The sequence below is a fragment of the Vulpes vulpes genome, chromosome 6, assembly GCF_048418805.1.
Source record: "Vulpes vulpes isolate BD-2025 chromosome 6, VulVul3, whole genome shotgun sequence".
Lineage (NCBI taxonomy): Eukaryota > Metazoa > Chordata > Mammalia > Carnivora > Canidae > Vulpes > Vulpes vulpes.
This window is the reverse complement of record NC_132785.1, coordinates 99,669,071-99,687,678: the sequence shown is the minus strand read 5'-3', so window position 1 is coordinate 99,687,678 and position 18,608 is coordinate 99,669,071. Positions and strand designations below refer to the sequence as shown.

The 18,608-nt window shown below is 53.6% G+C and overlaps 1 protein-coding gene across 3 annotated transcripts in view; it reads left to right on the top strand.

The window, feature by feature from the left end:
- SPTB (spectrin beta, erythrocytic) overlaps positions 1 to 18,608 on the top strand; it is a 123,750-nt gene that overhangs the window by 95,237 nt on the left and 9,905 nt on the right. For all 3 annotated transcript variants that reach the window (XM_072762603.1, XM_072762601.1, XM_072762602.1), the window contains 13 exons: positions 132 to 395; positions 771 to 977; positions 1,453 to 1,542; positions 4,894 to 5,172; positions 5,634 to 5,764; positions 6,941 to 7,145; positions 7,423 to 7,797; positions 9,183 to 9,427; positions 10,760 to 10,898; positions 11,333 to 11,417; positions 12,228 to 12,424; positions 12,705 to 12,754; positions 13,156 to 13,234. In XM_072762603.1, coding sequence (XP_072618704.1) covers positions 132 to 395; positions 771 to 977; positions 1,453 to 1,542; positions 4,894 to 5,172; positions 5,634 to 5,764; positions 6,941 to 7,145; positions 7,423 to 7,797; positions 9,183 to 9,427; positions 10,760 to 10,898; positions 11,333 to 11,417; positions 12,228 to 12,424; positions 12,705 to 12,754; positions 13,156 to 13,234 — 2,346 coding nt within the window. The remainder of the gene's footprint in view (positions 1 to 131; positions 396 to 770; positions 978 to 1,452; positions 1,543 to 4,893; positions 5,173 to 5,633; positions 5,765 to 6,940; positions 7,146 to 7,422; positions 7,798 to 9,182; positions 9,428 to 10,759; positions 10,899 to 11,332; positions 11,418 to 12,227; positions 12,425 to 12,704; positions 12,755 to 13,155; positions 13,235 to 18,608) is intronic.

Below are 18,608 nucleotides of genomic sequence, written 5' to 3'. Positions count from 1 at the left end.
CTCACCTGAGTTCTAGGCAGATTCTTTGACTCCCCAATCTCCCCTCAGTTAACCCCTGGCAGCCACATGGAGCAGGGCTGTTCCAAGACTGCCCAGCCTCAGATGATGAGCCTTCCTGCTTCTCCACACAGGAAGGAAAGCAGCTGATGGAAGAGAAGGCCCAGTATGCAGCCCGGGTGTCCCAGAGGCTGGAAGACTTGCACCGGCTCTGGGATGAGCTTCAGGCCGCCACACAGGAGAGGGCCCAGCACCTCTCAGCTGCCAGGAGCTCCTACCTGCGCTCACAGACCCATGCAGACCTCAGCAAGTGGATCAGTGCTATGGAGGACCAGCTGCGGTCTGATGACCCGGGCAAGGACCTGACCAGTGTCAACCGGATGTTGGCTAAGCTGAAGGCACGTGAGTGGGTTGTAGACTGGGAATGTTGGAATAGGAGATGTTGGGGAACAAATCTGAAACATGAAAGTAATTACTCCTTCTGTTCCTCTTAGCTGGGCTTGAGCCAAAATGTCTCCTGGTTCAAAACCCATCTTCTGCTCCTTTGCAGTGGCTAACACAGGGATCCTGGGATTTAAATTAAAAAAAAAAAAAAAACATGCACGAGAAGTATAGGATAGGCACTTGTGGATTAGGAAAGATGAGTGGGGGCATCCAGGGAGACTTCCTGGGGGAGACTGGGTCTTTAAGGATGGATAGGATACAGATGATGAAGAGGACCTGGGCTGCCCAGGTGCCAAAGCTGTTACCGACACTGTTCCCTTGTGTTCCAGCGTGTGGAAGACCAAGTGAATGTGCGGAAGGAGGAGCTGGGGGAGCTGTTTGCCCAGGTGCCCTCGCTGGGAGAGGAGGCGGGAGACACAGACATGAGCATCGAGAAGCGGTTCCTGGACCTCCTGGAGCCCCTGGAGAGGAGGAAGAAGCAGCTGGAGTCATCCCGAGCCAAGCTGCAGATCAGCAGGGACTTAGAGGATGAGACCGTGAGTTGGCCGCAGACCTCACTCCCAGAGGCTGAGCTGGCAGCTGCCATCGGGATAACTGGCTGCCTCCCAGGGCAATTCTTAGCAGATGTCTGGTCCTCTCACCTTGTGACCTCAGAGCCATTGTGATGATTACGTTAAATATGAAAGAAAAACCAGTTGTTGTTGTTGTTGTTTTTAAGCCAGTGCTTTTTGAATGATAACTTGGTCATGGACTTTGGGATAGAGAGACTTTGGGTTCAGGATCCAGCTATGTTACCTTCCCCCTGTATGACCAGAAGCAAGTTACTTGGAACCTCAGTTCAAAATGTCTAAGTGTCCCCATCTGTAAAATGGGGACAAAACCCTGATGGGGCCTTGGGAAGAACCAGGGAGACACAGCAGGAGAGAGCTCTATCTGACCCAGGGTGGTGAATGCTCAGGGAAAGGGTGGCCATGATTGTCATCAGCTATCCCTGCCTTCTGATTTCTACAGCTCTGGGTGGAAGAGAGGCTGCCTCTGGCCCAGTCAGCCAACTATGGCACAAATCTACAAACCGTGCAGCTGTTAATGAAGAAGAATCAGGTGAGTCCTTCTTCACTTGGTAAGTACCCCCACCTGTCCCTGCCCTGCCCATGCCCTGCCCATGCCCTGCCCAGGGCAGAATGCCCAGCCCAGCCCTGACCTGTAGAAGGCCAGCAACAGCCAATTATTGTTCTTGTTGGTAGCTATAGGGCCCCCAGATGCATAAAAAGAGCAGCTTAGGTGACGGCAGAGAGAATTCTGGGAAGTACATGGCAGGGCCAGTGCTGGTAAGGGATTGTCCAGATGCTTTGGGTTTAGAGCCATTCAGAACCATCAGAGCATAGATGAGTGAGTACAGGACCCAGAGGCCCTAGCCTGGGATTTAATGTTCTTTATAACTTCTGTATCCCATGGCCTCCTGGAAAGGAAGCCCAGAGCTCCTGGTTTCTTTCCCAGTACTGATTTGCCCCTCTTCCAGGACTGAGCCTGGCCTGTTAGGTATCCTCAGGGCAAGTAGGTTCCATTTCTTTTGCCACATGAGGATACTCATGGGGCTCAAACCCCATTAGGAAGCCACTAAACTCGGTCCCTGAGCCATTGGAGTAATACCATTTGCTGTTCTGCTCTTTCTTAAGCCTAATGGGTAATTTCTGTGGTCCTGATCAAACCAGAAATGAGCAGATACTATACTTCCTCCTGTATCGGGACTATGAATATCCTCTTATATCTTCTACGAAGGCCAGTTGTATGGACTTATGGTGCCTCTGTGTCCAGCCAGGGGCTGGCCACAGACCCTGCTCTTGAGTTGAAAGTCACTCCTCCTGCCTGATCTACCTTCTGGGTCAGGAAGTGGGGGCAGCCACAGCTGAGAGCAACGAGAGCCTGGGAACATATCCCAGAGAAAAGCAGTGTGTCCCAGAATGCCAGTCAATATTGAGCTCCTTGGGGAAGAAAGGTCAGGGCAGACAGTACTTCCTCAAAATAACAGCATCTGACATCTGCTCACAGCGCCCAGAAACTGTGCGAGGATCTGATTTACATTTGAAGAGGTGTCTGAAAAGCTCCCTCGAACCCTTTGCTTCCAGTTGATATGACCTAGTCACAAAGGCTCCAGTGGGCACAGGCAGGGTCTTGGGCTAGAAGGTAATGGGTAGGTGTTCAATTCACACCACAACCTCCAGTTAAAGGTAGAAAACAGTATACTTGGGGCCTCAGGTTCCTCAACTGTAAAATGAGCCAACATCTGTCCTTCCAACCCCCAAGACTTTGATTCTGTCTGGCCTCAGTGTCATTGCCTAAAAGACTCTCAACTATCCTGGATGAAGATTGCTATTTCAGGAAAAGGGCAAGACAAATATGGATGGGATTTCCCTCACCGAGAAGGGGAAGATAGTCTCTTGGGAGAGCATGGCTGGCCTAGTAAAGATAACTCTAGGCTAGACTGGCTACAGCTTAAGTCTCATTTTATCATTCCCTTTACTGTGGTGGTTCTCGAACTTCAGTATGCACCAGGCTCACCCAGAGGGCTTGTTAAAACACAGTTGACAAGGCTCCATCTCAGGTCTACTAAATCAGACTTTGGGAGTAGAGCCTGATAATTTGCATATCTATCAAGATCCTAGGTGACTCTGATGCTGTTGGTCTGGGATCCCACTTTGAGAACCACTACTCTAAAGGTTATCCATTGCAACTAGAACAAATCCTGCATGGTACCACATGAATGGTTCTCAACTCCAGCTGTGCATTAGAATCACCTAATTCCCTAATTGGGGGAACTTTTAAACCTATAAATGCTCAGTTCTTACCTCAGATCAATTACTTAAGACCCCTGAGGATAGGGCCCTATGTATGTTTTCCCATATTATTCAACATGCAACCAGGGTTGAGAACCTCTGTCCCACCTGATCTGGCTCCTGTCTTCCTCTAAAGCTCACTTCTCATCACTTTGACCCTCCGTCATAGTATTCTAGCTTTCCTGGCCCTCTCTCTGGCCTGTAGATAGTCTTGCCTTGCTCCACCCCAGGGACTTTACACTTGCTCTTCCCTCTTGCTGGCAACACTCCTCCCCCAAATCTTTGTGTGGTTACCTCTTCCTCACCACTCATGCCTCACTCAATGCCATCTCCTCAGAGAGCCCCTTTCTGACTTCCCCAGCTCAAGGAACCACCAGCACACCTCGGCAGACATTCTCGATCTCGTTGGGGTATTTTTCTCATAGCACCCAGTATCCACATTTATTCACTAATTTACATGCTTGCCATCTGCTCCCTCTCCAACAGTGTAAGCTTTATGAAGGCAGGGGTCTTGTTGATCTTGTCCCTTGTTGAGAATGAGGCCCAGGACTTAGGAAATAACTGCATAACTGTGTGTGGGACACATGAAGTAGGAAGAATATGTCATAAAGGAAGCACACTGCACAGAAGCCTAGAGAGGAATTGCTTTAAAAGAGATAAAAACCTTTTAGGATCCCTAGCAGAGGTGGTAAGATCCCAGGGAAAGAAAGAGGCACACAGAGCTGACGCCATGGTTGTTTGAGTTCAATTGCACAGACTACGCAACAGTGTCAGGATTGAGATTCCGAATATAAAGGTAAAAAGACATTTCAGCAAGTTAGGTGACTTGTGGATATGACCGGTTCTGTGTATTTTAAATGCTGACAGTCACTGTACTGCTCTTGTGTACTGCTCTTGCCCCCACCCTCCAGATGGTTTTAAAGGCCATGGGGAAATTGTAGAAAGGGAGGAGATTAAGTGTAAGGAGCCGAGAGCCCACATGCAAGAAGCAACTAGGCTCAGACCCAGAAAGTGAGTCACACATGGGTAATGGCCCATGGAAGAAAAAGGTGATCTAGTCACCCGAGAGAGTGGAAAATGCCATTTTGGTGACACATGTTTAAGTAGGTAATAATACAAGGTTCACAAAAGATTTGAGAAATAGAAATGGGACGGAGAGCCAAAATCCTAAAATCTGGACAAGGAGTAATGGTCAACTCTTGTCTCACATGGAGCCAGGGATGCTAAAATAAGATGTCAAAGGCCATTTAAACATTGTTTTCCTTTCTCCAACACGTACAGCTAAGAAGCAGGCTGTGCTGAGACGCAGGAAGAATAGGGAGCAGAGAGAGCCAATTTCAAATGCCAGCACTGTCACTCACTGCCCACAAGTTACTTAACCGCTCCACACTCATCCTAGAAGGCTGCAGGGTGGCAGACGGAGAATACTGTGGCGTGCCTAGTGCTGTGCCTGGCACATGGTCAGGGGCAGTTTTTATGGCCACCACCTGCTCTGCATTAGCTTCCCTGAGTGGGAGGCTGCCAAGGTGCCAGAGGTGGCCCTGGGTGACCTGCTGCAGGCCTGGCCCCCTACATGGTGGGGAGGCCTCACCTCCGAGCCCTTCCCCTCTGGCCACAGACGCTCCAGAACGAGATCCTGGGCCACACACCGCGGGTGGAGGACGTGCTGCAGAGAGGGCAGCAGCTGGTGGAGGCGGCAGAAATCGACTGCCAGGACATCGAGGAGCACCTGGGGCACCTGCAGGGCTTGTGGGACACACTGCGGGAGGCGGCGGCCGGGCGGCTACAGCGCCTGCGGGATGCCAGCGAGGCACAGCAGTACTACCTAGACGCAGGCGAGGCCGAGGCCTGGATCAGTGAGCAAGAGCTCTACATCATCTCCGACGAGATTCCCAAGGTTGGCCCGGGCCGGGGGTGCCAGGCTGGGAGCCAAGGCCAAGAGGAAGAGCTGGGGCTGGGCAGTCAGTGGGCAGTCCAGGTGTGTGAGGACACCTGCCGCAATAAACGCCCTGCAGCCGGGTGCCCCGTTTGCCAACTTAGATAGGATCTAACCCAAGATTTCCTCACCTTTTTCATGCCACGGATTCTGTACTGATGGATTGCCATGGGAGGGAGGGAGAGATGAGGTGAGGTGTCTCTAAGGAGGTCTTTATGGAGCCAGAAGATCAGAGCTGGGCCTGGGAGGATGGGTAGCAGAAAAGAATCAAGAGGAAGGTAGGGTATTGCTGGGAAATAAGTATCAGGAAGGAATCATGCACAGTTCTCTTGTGAGGGTCCCACGAGCCTGGCTGCACCCCACCCCTCACCCCTGTCTCAGGCACCTCCAGGAGCAGGTGCCCTGATAGTCATGCCTCCTAGGATGAAGAGGGTGCCATTGTGATGCTGAAGCGGCATTTGAGGCAGCAGCACACGTTGGAGGAGTACGGAAGGAACATCAAGCAGCTGGCTGGCAGGGCCCAGAGCCTGCTGTCTGCAGGCCACCCTGAGGGGTGCGTGTGCCGCCTGGAGTGATTTGGCTGGGTCACGGGCATCGGGCCGGGGGCCCCACCAAGCGGGATCCTCTCAGATCCCAGTGGGAAAACAGCAACAGGTTCTGGGATGACTGGGTTTGAGACAACTGCTTTCTGGAAGGCTGGTTGGTCCAATTCCATTTCATGCCTTGTTTCTTTTCTTTTCTTTTTTTTTTTTTTTAAGTTTTCTCTCTTTCTTTCTTTCTTTCTTTTCTTTTCTTTTCTTTTTTTTTTTTTTTTTTTTTTGTAAGATTTTATTTATTCATGAGAGACACAGAGAGAGAGAAAGGCAGAGACACAGGCAGAGGGAGAAGCAGGCTCCATGCAGGGAGCCCGACATGGGACTCTGTCCCGGGTCTCCAGGATCAGGCCCTGGGCTGAAGGCGGCGATAAACCGCTGAGCCACCCGGGGCTGCCCTCACGCCTTGGTTTTGCATGAGTAACTTCAAACAAGGCCAACCAAGACCTAGTTTGCAAAAAGATCAGAAAATGGGGTAGAAAACTATACTCTCTTGGTGAATCAAGAGCTCCAATCTCCTGAAGAGTTAGATTATGCCAAGAGATACTCCAGAGTAACTTTGCTCTTCCCTTTATGGTCCAGAAGGTACTTCAGGATCTCACTGTGTCTCAGAAAAATCATTATATAGGTGTGAAGATAGAAAACCCCACCTGTCTAGCCAGTTATGCACAGATGGGAGCCCACTGGGCCAGACACTTCAGGCTGCACTCCCCAGGCCCGGCCCTGTCCTCAGCTGTCTGCAGGGCATCCACAGCTGTGGGGCTTCAGCAGCCACCCCAAGGATTGTGCCCCTGGCCCTACAGGCCCCATCCGGGCTGCTGCGTCATCAGCCTCCTTGGGGGAACAATGAGGGACTCCCTTTTTGTATCTCTGAGCCTCCCAGAGTGAGGGACAGGGGTAGGAGGCATGGTGTCCAGCCAGAACACATTTTTGGACCTCCCCTGAGGTGTTCTGGCCTCAGGGATGGCTCCTTTCCTTGCCAGCACTTCCTGGGAAAAGCTGCTGTCCTTTCTCCTCACTTGGCCTCCCCATCTATCCCTGCCATGGGGCTGGGGAGTTGTAGATCGGCTCCTCTGAGCTGGCTGCTCAGGGCTCTCTGCCTTTATCTCTGAGTGCTTTCTCGTTTGGAATTCCAGGGAGCAGATAATCCGACTTCAGGGGCAAGTGGATAAACATTATGCTGGGCTGAGGGATGTGGCGGAAGAACGCAGGCGGAAGCTGGAGAACATGTACCACCTGTTCCAGCTGAAGAGGGAGGCAGATGACTTGGAGCAGTGGATTGCAGAAAAGGAGCTGGTGGCCTCTTCCCCTGAAATGGGGCAGGACTTTGACCATGTTACTGTGAGTACTCACAGTAACTGCTTTCCCTGTCTTCTTTGAAGCCCTAGACACAGGAGCAGTCATCCCAGACACACACACACACACACACACACACGCGTGCGCGCACATACACACGCACACACACACGCACACACACATACACACTCCTGCATAGAGATGAAGACACGCCAGTGTGAGCTTAGGCTGCCCTGGTTGCCACTTTGGGAAAGTCTGCAGCTGGGGTCATGACAAGGCCCTGGGGCCTTAATAACCACATTTCTGTTTATCCCACATCCAGCTGCTCCGAGACAAGTTCCGGGACTTTGCCCGGGAGACTGGGGCGATTGGGCAGGAACGGGTGGACAACGTGAACCTCATCATTGAGCAGCTCATCGACGCAGGCCACAGTGAAGCTGCCACCATCGCCGAGTGGAAGGATGGGCTGAACGAAATGTGGGCGGACCTGCTGGAGCTCATTGACACGCGCATGCAGCTGCTGGCCGCCTCTTATGACCTGCACCGCTACTTCTACACGGGCACGGAGATCCTGGGCCTCATCGATGAGAAGCACCGTGAGCTGCCTGAGGACGTGGGGCTGGACGCCAGCACTGCAGAGTCTTTCCACCGGGTGCACACCGCCTTTGAGCGAGAGCTCCAACTGCTGGGCTTGCAGGTAACTTTTGCCCCTTGCTGCCCACCTGCAGGCTCCAAGGACCTGCCATCCACCTCTTCCTGGGGACCCCGGGCTATCAAGGCCTCTTCTGGCTTCTAGAGGTGAACCCCCAAGAATGGACACCAGGAGATCTCACCTCTGTAGAAAAGCAACAGCTCAGGGCCAAAAGGCTGGGGGCTGTGGCCTTCACTCATTTTTTAGCTTGAAGTAGTTCTTCAAACTGAATCCTCAAAAAAACCCAAAGCGGAAAATGCCTTAAAAGATTCTTTCTCTGGTGGTGCAACAGTGTGACGAGTGAGCACATGTATGGTGCTTTTCTAGCACCAAGTACTGCTGTCAGCGATACATGTAGTCACGGACTTCCCATAGCCACCCTCCAAGGTAGGTACTAGCAGTATTGGCATTTTACAGATGAGGAGAGCAATGCACAGAGAGTAAACAAGTTCCCCAGAATGTGTTAATAAACAGTGGTGCTGGGATTCAGATCCTGGCATCCTGGCCGCAGACTCCATGCTGTCAGCTACCAGGGTGTTCAGTCTTTCTACTTGGGAGCTAGAGGGACCCCAGGATCTGCTTAGACCCTCTCCCTCCATCACTGGGGTGCCCCTGAGGTACCTCTGCAGGTCCATTGGGCTCCATAGGACTTAGCATGATGGAAAGGGTGAGGGCAAGGGGCCCCTGCTGCCAGGGCCTTGGCAGCCTTCCAGAGGCCTCAGGAGAGACAGGCTAGCTGTGGAGCCCACACCCACCCAGTGGGGTTTAGGGGTAGGACACCAAGGTGGGTCCTGCCCTGGTTCACTCAGAAGAAAACCTAGAAATTTGTCTTCCAGCTGGAGATGGGGCCTGCCATGCGGCTCTTGTGCTTTGCGGGTGCCACAGCCCCTGAGGTGGGCACAGGCCACTGAAATCTCAGGAATGAGGCTTCATTGGTATAGCCCCTTCCTTGAACAGACAGCAGACAGAATAGTTAAGAGCAGGGACTCCAATCTGCACCCCTCTCCTAGTGTGAATGACTCAGGCCACTCACTCTGGCTCCCTGTGCCTCAGTGTCCTCATGTCAAAAACAGGGATCACAATAGTACCTCTTTCATAGGGTGCCTATGAAACATGCCTGGCCCATAGGTACTCTTATTACAGTATTCTTGGGGAGATCACAGGGCAGAGAGTCCCTTTCACTCCCATATCCTCATCAAAACCCAAAGGATGGCTTGGGTCCACAGAGGCCAAACCAGGGAGCCTTGTCCCCCAGCATTGGTGGGAGGCTGAAGATCTTGCCTTCCAGAAGAGCCCTGGGAAGGAAGACCTGAAGGAGACAGACCCCTTGCCCATCAGAGGCCAGAGACATGTCTTTCTGGGGAACAATGTCCAGTTTTGCCCAACCACAGGTACAGCAGTTCCAGGATGTGGCCACCCGCCTGCAGACGGCATACGCCGGGGAGAAAGCAGAAGCCATCCTGAACAAGGAGCAGGAGGTGACTGCCGCGTGGCAAGCACTGCTCGATGCCTGTGCTGGCCGCCGCACCCAGCTGGTAGACACAGCAGACAAATTCCGCTTCTTCAGCATGGTCCGAGACCTCCTCTCCTGGATGGAGAACATCATCCGGCAGATTGAGACCCAGGAGAAGCCCAGGTAAGGGGGGACATCCTCAAGGCAGCCCCACTCCTCAGCTGGTTTGTCCCAGAGGCTGGCAGACCAGGGTATTGCCCGAGGACTCCTCCTTGGAGGGGTAGTCTTGGACTGTGGGGGCATCTGGGGCTGGTCCAGGCAGAAACTGGGCAGCTCGGCATCTACTGGAGGGACCAACCATTTCAGAATGAAGGGAGCCCTAAGAGTGGCAAGAAAGACCTCTGCCATTCAGACCTGATGACAGCAGGGCAATGACCACAGCTGTCAGTGAAAACAAGTGCTTCACACATCTGTAGCTAGGCAGGTCCAGGACTGTGCACTCTTCCCCCAGTGCTGGGGTGTGGAGGCCATACCCCCGAGCTTAGGAAGGAGCTTGTTGTCCATGATGGGTAGGGGCAGGCTCATGGCAGTGAGAATGCAGGGAGCGGCTCTCCACGGACTGTCTTATTGGCAGAGGTCGCTGGCCCATCTATGTCCCTCTGCCCTCAAGTGCCTGTCCCAACGGCCAAGACTATATATATTTTTTTAAGTTTATTCACGAGAGACACAAAGAGAGGCAGAGGAAGAAGCAGGCTCCCTGCGGGGAGCCCAATATGGGACTTGATTCCAGGACCCTGGGATCATGCCCTGAGCCGAAGGCAGACACTCAACCACTGAGCCACCTAGGCATCCCAAGACTTGACATTTTACATCTTTATTCAGAATGCAATTCACATTACATACCATTCAGCCACTTAGCATGTCCCACTCAGGGGTTTTTGCATGATCACCATGTACAGCCCTCACCACAATCTAAGTTTAAAAGACTTTCATCACTCCAGAAGGTAGCCCTCTACCCCTTCACAGTCATTGCCCACCAGTTCCCTCCTCTCCCCAGCCCCTGGCAGCCACAAATCTGCCTCCTGTCTCTCCAGATTTGCCTGTCCTAGACTCGTCACAGGAAGGGAATCATACAGTGTGTGGTCTTTTGTGACTGGCTCCTTTCACTTAGTGCAATCCTTTTAAGGTTCATCCATGTTGTAGTGAGTGTCAGGACTTCACTTCTTTTTATCGTCAAATAATATTCCCCGGCTTCTTTTGGGGTCCCCAGACCCCCAGCCCATCCCCTGCCAACTGACCAACAGAAGATACTAGGGCACCAGTGTTCCTGCTGGGGCTGGATTAGCAGAGGACTCCCTGGCTTCCCAGAGAGAGGAGGAAGTGGGGTCAGATTCCCAGGCAGGTGGGGGGCAGCCCTGTTGGGCAAGACTTGGCATCAGGCAGGCCGGAGTCACCCAGAGTTTCCTTCTTCCCCAAACTCCCTCCCCGACCCCTTGACCCCACCCCACCTCCCAGGGATGTCTCTTCAGTGGAACTGCTCATGAAGTATCACCAGGGCATCAAGGCAGAGATCGACACTCGGAGCAAAAACTTCAGCGCCTGCCTGGAGCTAGGGGAGTCCCTGCTGCAGAGGCAGCACCAGGCCTCGGAGGAGGTGAGAGGACAGCGGGGTAAAGATAAGCCTGTACTCTTGCCAGGCCAGAGAGCTTCCTGGGAGGGAGCCGTGGGCCATGGTTTCCCGGAGGGAGACTTTCACTCACAGAGCATCGGGGTTGTGTGCAGGCCCAGGGATTAGAGCCCCACCAAACCTACCCAAGGTTGGCAGCTTAGTAGGGGAGAGCAGGCTCATCACACACCTAACCACCCACATGTGTGCGTGCTTTGGCGTTGGCAACATCCATTTCCTAGGAGAGGCACTCGGGCCTCAGAGAGGTTAAGTCACTTGCCCAAAGTTGCACAGCTGGCAAGTGGCAGGGCCAAGACTTGAAGTGAGGTCCATGTGACCAAACCCAGACTCCTTTGCAGGACCCATTTGCACACCACCTCAGACAAGGGAAAGCCTGAATTGTTCTCTCTCCCTTCCCACAGATTAGCGAGAAACTGAAGCAGGTGCTATCCAGGAGAAAGGAGATGAATGAGAAGTGGGAGGCTCGTCAGGAACAGCTCCGCATGTGTGAGTGCACTGGAAACCCAGAACTTGGGGGTGGCAGGAAAGGGTCCTGCTGAGGTGGGGGCAGGTGATTTTGATTGCCTAGAGAGAGGAGCCCCCAGAGCACCACTCATCAACAAGGTTCTGGGGCCACACGCCTCAGGGGTCCACACAACAGACCCACATAGGCCCGCTGCTGGAAGCCCGCCCCTAACTGGCCAGCATGCCCTCTCTTTGCTTGCCCTCTGCTCCACCTGGGTCCAGGCAGAGCCTTAGTGACTCAGCCTTTACTGGGAGGACACTGCCACTCGTACCAGGCCAGTATCCCTGTAGCCTGGGTAGGGGTCAGGTTAAGGCTCTAGAGCCTCCCACATGTTTGATCTGAGGCATGTCAGAGCTCTGTCCTCTGCAGCTGGAGACTCAGGAGAGGTGGAAAATCCTACCACTCAGGAGCTACACACGAGCCTTGATGGCTCCAAGGTTGCTTGGACACGATTGTGTGAGATAGCCAAGGGCTGGTCAGAGAGCGTTCAGGACAAAAGCCTGCTCCTCAAAAGGAGACATCTAAGTTATGTTTTGTTTTCAAACTAGTATTTGTTCTAACTAATGTGTTTTTCAAATATAACTGTGGATAGAGAAGAGGAAGCCCCCCCGTCCGCCCCACATGGTGTGGGAGGGAGTGGTCACCGCTGAGCAGGGTGTCCAGGTGGTTCGGGGACACCTGTGAAGGCCTCCTGCCTGACCACCCGCTCCTTGGCCACTGGCGGCCCCAGTGCTGCGTACTAACCGGCCCTTGGGCCCCGCGGCGGGTCTGTGGCTTGCTCTCCATGACAGTACTGGAAGTGTGCCAGTTCTCGAGGGACGCGTCCGTGGCCGAAGCGTGGTTGATTGCCCAGGAGCCCTACCTGGCCAGCCGGGACTTTGGACACACGGTGGATAGTGTGGAGAAGCTGATCAGGAGGCATGAGGCTTTTGAGAAATCCACAGCCAGCTGGGCAGAGCGCTTCGCTGCCCTGGAGAAGCCCACTACGGTGAGCAGGGAACGGACCACCACGGCCCCACAGCCACGCCCTGGGGGGTATCTCAAGTCGTTAGGCAGCCACAGTCAGTGTAAAAGGCTTAGCCAGCAGCAGAGTGGGAAGGAAACCGGAGACGTGGGAAGTACTTCTAAATACAAAAGACATAAAGGAGTAATTTCTAAAAGAACAAACACCAGGTGTGTTGGGAGCCAGCTTTAGGGAAGGCTGGTCTGACAGCAAGCAGGCTCTTCTCGGTGGCTACTCTGATACCCTGGGCCTTTTCTTCCCCCAGCTGGAGCTAAAAGAACGCCAGACCCCAGAGAGACCCGAGGAGGAGAGCGGGTAAGTGTAGGGAGGGCCAGGTGGTGGATTTGGCAGGAACCCTTGCGGAGGAGGATGGGTGGGAAGGGGAAGGAGGATACTTTAATCAGAAACAGGCCCCCTGATGTTTTAATGATGCGCATGTGACCTGTCACACCTGGGCCAGAGAAATCTGGAGTGTGCAGCCTAGAGGCAGAGAGGAGCTTTTGTTTCCCCCAAATCCACCTGCGGCCTGAAGACCTAGTGCAGAAACAACACGCCCCCCCCCCCCCCCCCCCCGTCACCCCCCGCCCCTGCTCTGGGAGCCCAGACTGGGAGATAGTTGGCATGTGTTTGGGGAGGGGAGAGTGGGGAGCTGGGCCTTGAGGGGAGGCAGTGGCCTCAGCGAGGTGGTTTCTAAAGAGAGGCTGCGTCTTCCTTAGGCCTCAAGAGGAAGAAGGCGAGACAGCAGGGGAGGCTCCCCGAGGTCCACATCGCACAACCACCGAGAGGACGTCCCCGGTCAGTTTCCTGTCCTTTTGGTCTGGTTCCTTGGAGTCCTTGCTGCCAGAATCCACTCATCCCTACTAGGCTCAGCCAGGGCAGAACCCGAGGACAGGCACGCACCACCAACTCTTCCAGACTCTTCCTTCAGATCAGGATTCTTTTTATTTAGGTTTCCTTAATTTCTAGAATAATTCCCCACTCCTTCCTTCACCCCAGAGGAAACTGACATGCCGGCCCACTGGCATGACTCTTAACTAGTTTGATTTTACCTAGTCTAATAAATTTTATTGTACAGATACATCACCATCGACATTAGGAGAAACAGTTTATCCAGGGAAGATTTATTTTTATATACCATTCTCCCATTTTCCCTCTCATTCCATCCTTAATACAGCATGCCCCCCCACACACACACATACACACACACACTCTCACAAATAGACCATCTCGCCTGCCCCAGCCAGTGAAGTGGGGACAACCAGCCCTCTAGCAGATCCCTCCCTCCTACTCAGAGATCCCCCTCCCCTTGCTGCTCCCTGGCCTGACACCTGTGGGCTGGTGAGCTTGGATGTGGAGCTAGTTCTGAAGCAGGATTAGGCCTCAAGGAGCCCTGCAGCAGTGAAGGAAAGCCCCAGGGCTTCTGGGTCACCAGGCTAGTCCCCCCAGTTTGTAGAAAAGAAGGTGTGCATCTGAGTCCTGGCCGATGGAAGTGTTGGGAAGATCCAAGACAGAACAGCTCCCAAACGCTTGGTGCACATGGCTTCAGGAAGGAATAGGTCCATTCACTGAGAAGACCCAGGGTGTCTGTGCAGGGAGCCCAAGAGGCTGTAACCCCGGTCTGGGAGAAAGGCCCTGGAGAGCAGCTTAGAAGAAGACAACACTTCAGCCCGTGCCTTGCATGGCTCACCAGTGCACGTACCCAACCTGTCCAACTGCCTGACCCAGTTTGCCTGCACCTTTAGGGAGATGGATACTCTAAATGGAGATTTCCCATACACCAAACACCCCAGAACAATCATGAATATATCCCATGCAGAATCCTGGTCAGCTCTGTATTTCAGCCCTACTCACACTTCACACACACACACACACACACACACACACACACACACACACACACACACACACCCTGCCTCCAGCCTGGCCAGTCCTCCCTTTCTGAGCTGCACCGGCCTCCGTGTCCAGCAGAGGGCACTCCTGGGCTCCCGGTGGAGGGTCCCTCCCTCCCACAAGTGCCCTCTGAAGCTCCCATCATCGCATGTGGGGTCTCTGGTGGACTTCGTCCCAGGCCCCTTTTCCCCAGAGACCGCCCCTACTGGAAGGAGAACTCTGGGGGCTGCACGAACTGTGGACGCTGGGGCTGGGACTGTCCTGCACCGCCTGTGCTTGGGCTGTTCATCCCTGTGTGTCTCCATGCAGTGGTGTCCTGGGGCTGCAGGCTCTTTTGTGACCACCTGAGCAACTCTGTGATTTGTGTCGTGTACGTCTGTGCTAATGTAATTATGTGTGCATCAGAGCTGCCTCCATCCAGCACCTGAATGTCACTGGGTTTGGGGGAATAAAACGTGCTTGCACCTGAGTTTATCTCTGGAAGGAGGAAATGAGCCTACATTTGAGCCCCTTCCCAGAGAGCCAGCCACTCTGCCAGATGGGAAAGTGCCTGTGTTTGGTATGGGAAGAAACTGGATGGCAAATCAAGTGAATACCAGGCCTGAGGCCTCATGGAAACAAATTTTTCTGCTACTTCTCCTTTCTGAGCCCTTTGTTGGGTTTTTGAAGATCTGCAAAACTCCAAGGGAGGGCATGATATCCAATTGGTCTTTGATGTGAGAAGAGAGGAAAATGGGTCCCGTGCAGGCTGGGACACTTTACAGAAACCGCAGGCCTCTCCCAGGAAGGGCTGGCAGTGTGCTTTGCCCCCTCTCTGGCCTGGCCTGGGTCATGGTGGCTCTCCTGCTGTCCCGTGTGTGTGCTCTGGTGTGGGTGCCCTGTAGAGTGGGTCCATGTGATGTTGCTTTATGTGAAACCCATCACTAGTGCATGCTGGCTTCCTGCTTGGGGCAACAGATGGGAGTGTACCGGGCACCGGAACCCCTGCCTAGGCTGCTGCACACCACGGGGTGGCCAGCTTGCCAGCCCCAGCCCCGTCCTCCCCGGTGTGCGTGTCACACAGGGACTGCAGTGCCCTGCCATGGCAGACTCTTCCTCAAGCACATCACTGTCCAACGCATTGCCTTCCTCACACCTTCCCACATTAGAGCATGTTCTGGTAAAAAACAAAAACAACAACCACCACAAAAAAACAATCTATTCACACAGGTAAGTATGTAAGTATGTGAGAGGCCAAGCAGAAAAAACAAGATATCACAAAAGCCAAAACTTCTGGAGTGGAAGTCAGGACGTTGGGTTCTAGTCCTTAATTCTGCTGGAAGCTTCCTGCATGATTTTAAACAAACCACCTAATCCTCCTGGGGTTCCTCACCCTTATAAAGCCCCCTTTTAGGGATTACAGAAAGTCCAGAACATTCCTGTATGTCAACAATGTACCTAAATAAAGGGAGAGGCTGGGAGAGGCAGCTTTCCCCTGCTTTCCTCTGGTCTCATCCTTAGTTTTAAGGAGCCTGTTCGCTTGTCAGGTACTAGTTGGTGTGAGACTGGAGATGGGAAAGAAGAGGTAAAGGGCTGAGGTGTTTGCCTTTGTCCTTGTTTGGGGAAGACCAGCAGGGTTGGGCCTTGGCTCCTGCCAGGGTCTGTCCCCTGAAGATGGTTGGGCCCCGGGCACTGGATGGGGGCCTGGATGCTGGCTGAGCCATTCCTCTTCTTCTTTAGTGCCTGGTCCAGTGGCACCCTAATACTCCCTTCAGGGGTTGGGGGTGTCCTTAAGCATTCTCACCTTCCAGGCCCAGAATCCCTGGTGTAACATCTGTGGTGAGATGTTGTGACTGCTTTCACAGAGGAAAAGTGGTATTGCAGAGGATCCAAGTCACCCCAGGCATCAGGGTCCCTGGCCAACAGTGCTGGGATGTCTTCTGTGCACTGCATCTGTTTCTTGGCTTTGGGATGGGAATTGGGGCCCACTAAGGAGCTCTCCCAACAGGAGGCAGCTGGGTCAATGGGAGTGAAATCCCTGGAAAGGACTGGTGTTCTAGGGGCCGTGGCAAGAGTCAGTCTTCAGGGTTGCCGCTATGGGTAGTCCTGCCCTGCCTGCCTTGGGGATGTGAGGCTCCTCCAGAAAGCAGCTGCTGGGTGGTATTCATTATCAGGCCCACCTTCATCAGGGGGTCGGAGGAAACTCCTACCCAAGTACAGCCCGCAGATGTCACTCTTCCCCGGGACCTTCCAAGACTGCCTGCAGCTGGCTGCCCCAGAGAGGACTGGGCATCTCAGTAGGGAAGAAGGTGGAGAGTGAGCCGCCTAGGTGCCTTCCTTTCCCTCAGTCTCAGAAGTTGCTGTGGCTTCAGGGAAGTCACCGGCGCTTATAAATGTGAGGGACATGGCCCAGGCACCCAGCAGGCACTGGGTCGCGGCCAGAATACCTTTCAGCCGGTGCCTGGCTGGCTCCAGCTGCTGTCCCCCCTTGGCAGCCTCCCTGGTAGGCAGCCTGAAGCTTTACGTGGCGACCAGAGGCGGGGCTCCGCGGTCCGACGGACGGGATGTGGGTGTGTGTGGAGCAGCTGTGTTGCTTCTTGCCCAAGCAAGCTTTCCCCGTCCTTTCTCCCCGCCCCATGAGGCCCGACAGAGCTGCTGCTTCAGGCATTTTTCAACGGATGCGAATCATATTTGTTCATAATGAGCAGAAGGGGCCTGGGAAGGACTCAGGTTTTCCCCTACACCTGGGTGTGGCCCTGTCTCCCCAGGATGCCTGAATCAGCGTTGGGGAGCGGGGCTCTGCCTGCAGCCTGGCACTGCACCCTGATGCACCAGGCAACTTCTGGACCCCTGTCCACTGCTGGATGTGCTCAGCCCTCCGTGCTGACCTTCCTGGCCCTGCCTTCCTGGCTCCAAAGGCTGCCCCTGAATTCTTTCTCCCCAGCTGTGTTTCAGAGCATCCCAAATACAGACTCAGAACGGAACCCAATTAACATTGGAGGCATCTCATAAATGGGGTTTGAAGCTGCCAACTTAAGCACTGGGGGTCGGATCTCGATGGGGGAGGAGACATCTAACTCTTTTTAGCCTTTCTGAGCGGCTGGCTCAGAGTCACCACAGGATGAAGCAGCCACCAGCTTCTCCAGGGCAGGGATTGGAAGAGCCCACATTGGTGGCAGGAAGAGTGAAGACTGCTCCCAAGGAAGCCCCACTGTCCTCCCGCCTGTGATGGCAGTGAACCAGGTCTCCCCATCCTGGTCTGAGACCTTGCACACTCCTCTCACTTCACCTGGTCCCCCCCGCCCCCGCCCCATCATCTTCCCTGGTGTCCCAGTTGTCATCTCAGATGGCTGTCCCCTGGGGTCCCTTGTTGAGCCACTTTGGCCCCTCATGCCCTCTCCTGCGAAAGCCCTCCACCCCAGCTGCTCCTGCCTGCCTTCTCTGGAGGCACTTATCTCTGCTCACCCTAAGTTGCCATCTCTTCATTTCTCCGGCTTCTTTCTTTTCTTTCTTTTTTTTTTTTTTCCTCCGGCTTCTTTCAACCCAACAAAACTATCTCTTTTTCTTCTCTTGTAAACAACTGTCTTATGAACTGTCTTCCCAAGCTGATGGTGCACAATCCGCCCCACCCCTCTTCCAGAGGACAAGTGCCCAGACAGCAGACACTGGGGGAGTTCCATACAGTTCTTTGCTGTGAAAGTGGCTGGCTCTCCCCACTATCTGAGTGCCTGAGGCATCCGGTGATAGGTCTTGTATGGCCCCAAGCCCCTCCTCTGGCCCCTTCAGGTTTTCTCTGCCTCATCTTGTCTCCTTTAAAGCGAGAACTGCATTGGGTAAGTGCTTTCCTCTGGAGCAGTAAGTATCTGCAGCAGGATTTTGTAGGAAGAACACAGAGTTTGGGACCAAACAGATCTGCTTCCTCTCTGGATGTGTGGCTGAGCAAGCTGCTCAATCTTCCTAACCCTCACTTCCCTGAATCCATGAAAGTGGTGCTGAGACCTGCCTCACAGGTGTAAGTACTGGGAGAGAGACTGTAGGTAGAACTTCTGGCATCTACTAGATAACTTGTCTTCATTTTTCCCTTCATTTTTGCTCTGTCCATCACTGCAGTCCTTCATCTCTTAAAAGAAGCATTCTCCATGTGAATTCTAGCATCGCCAAAGCCCTCCCAAACCAACCTTCCCGGAGCACCTCCCCCTTAATCCCCTTGTATACACACTCTGAGCTCAGTCCTTGCTGTGAGATCAGTGGGCATGACTATCACATCACAGGTGGGATCACTCTTCCTGAGGTGCATCCT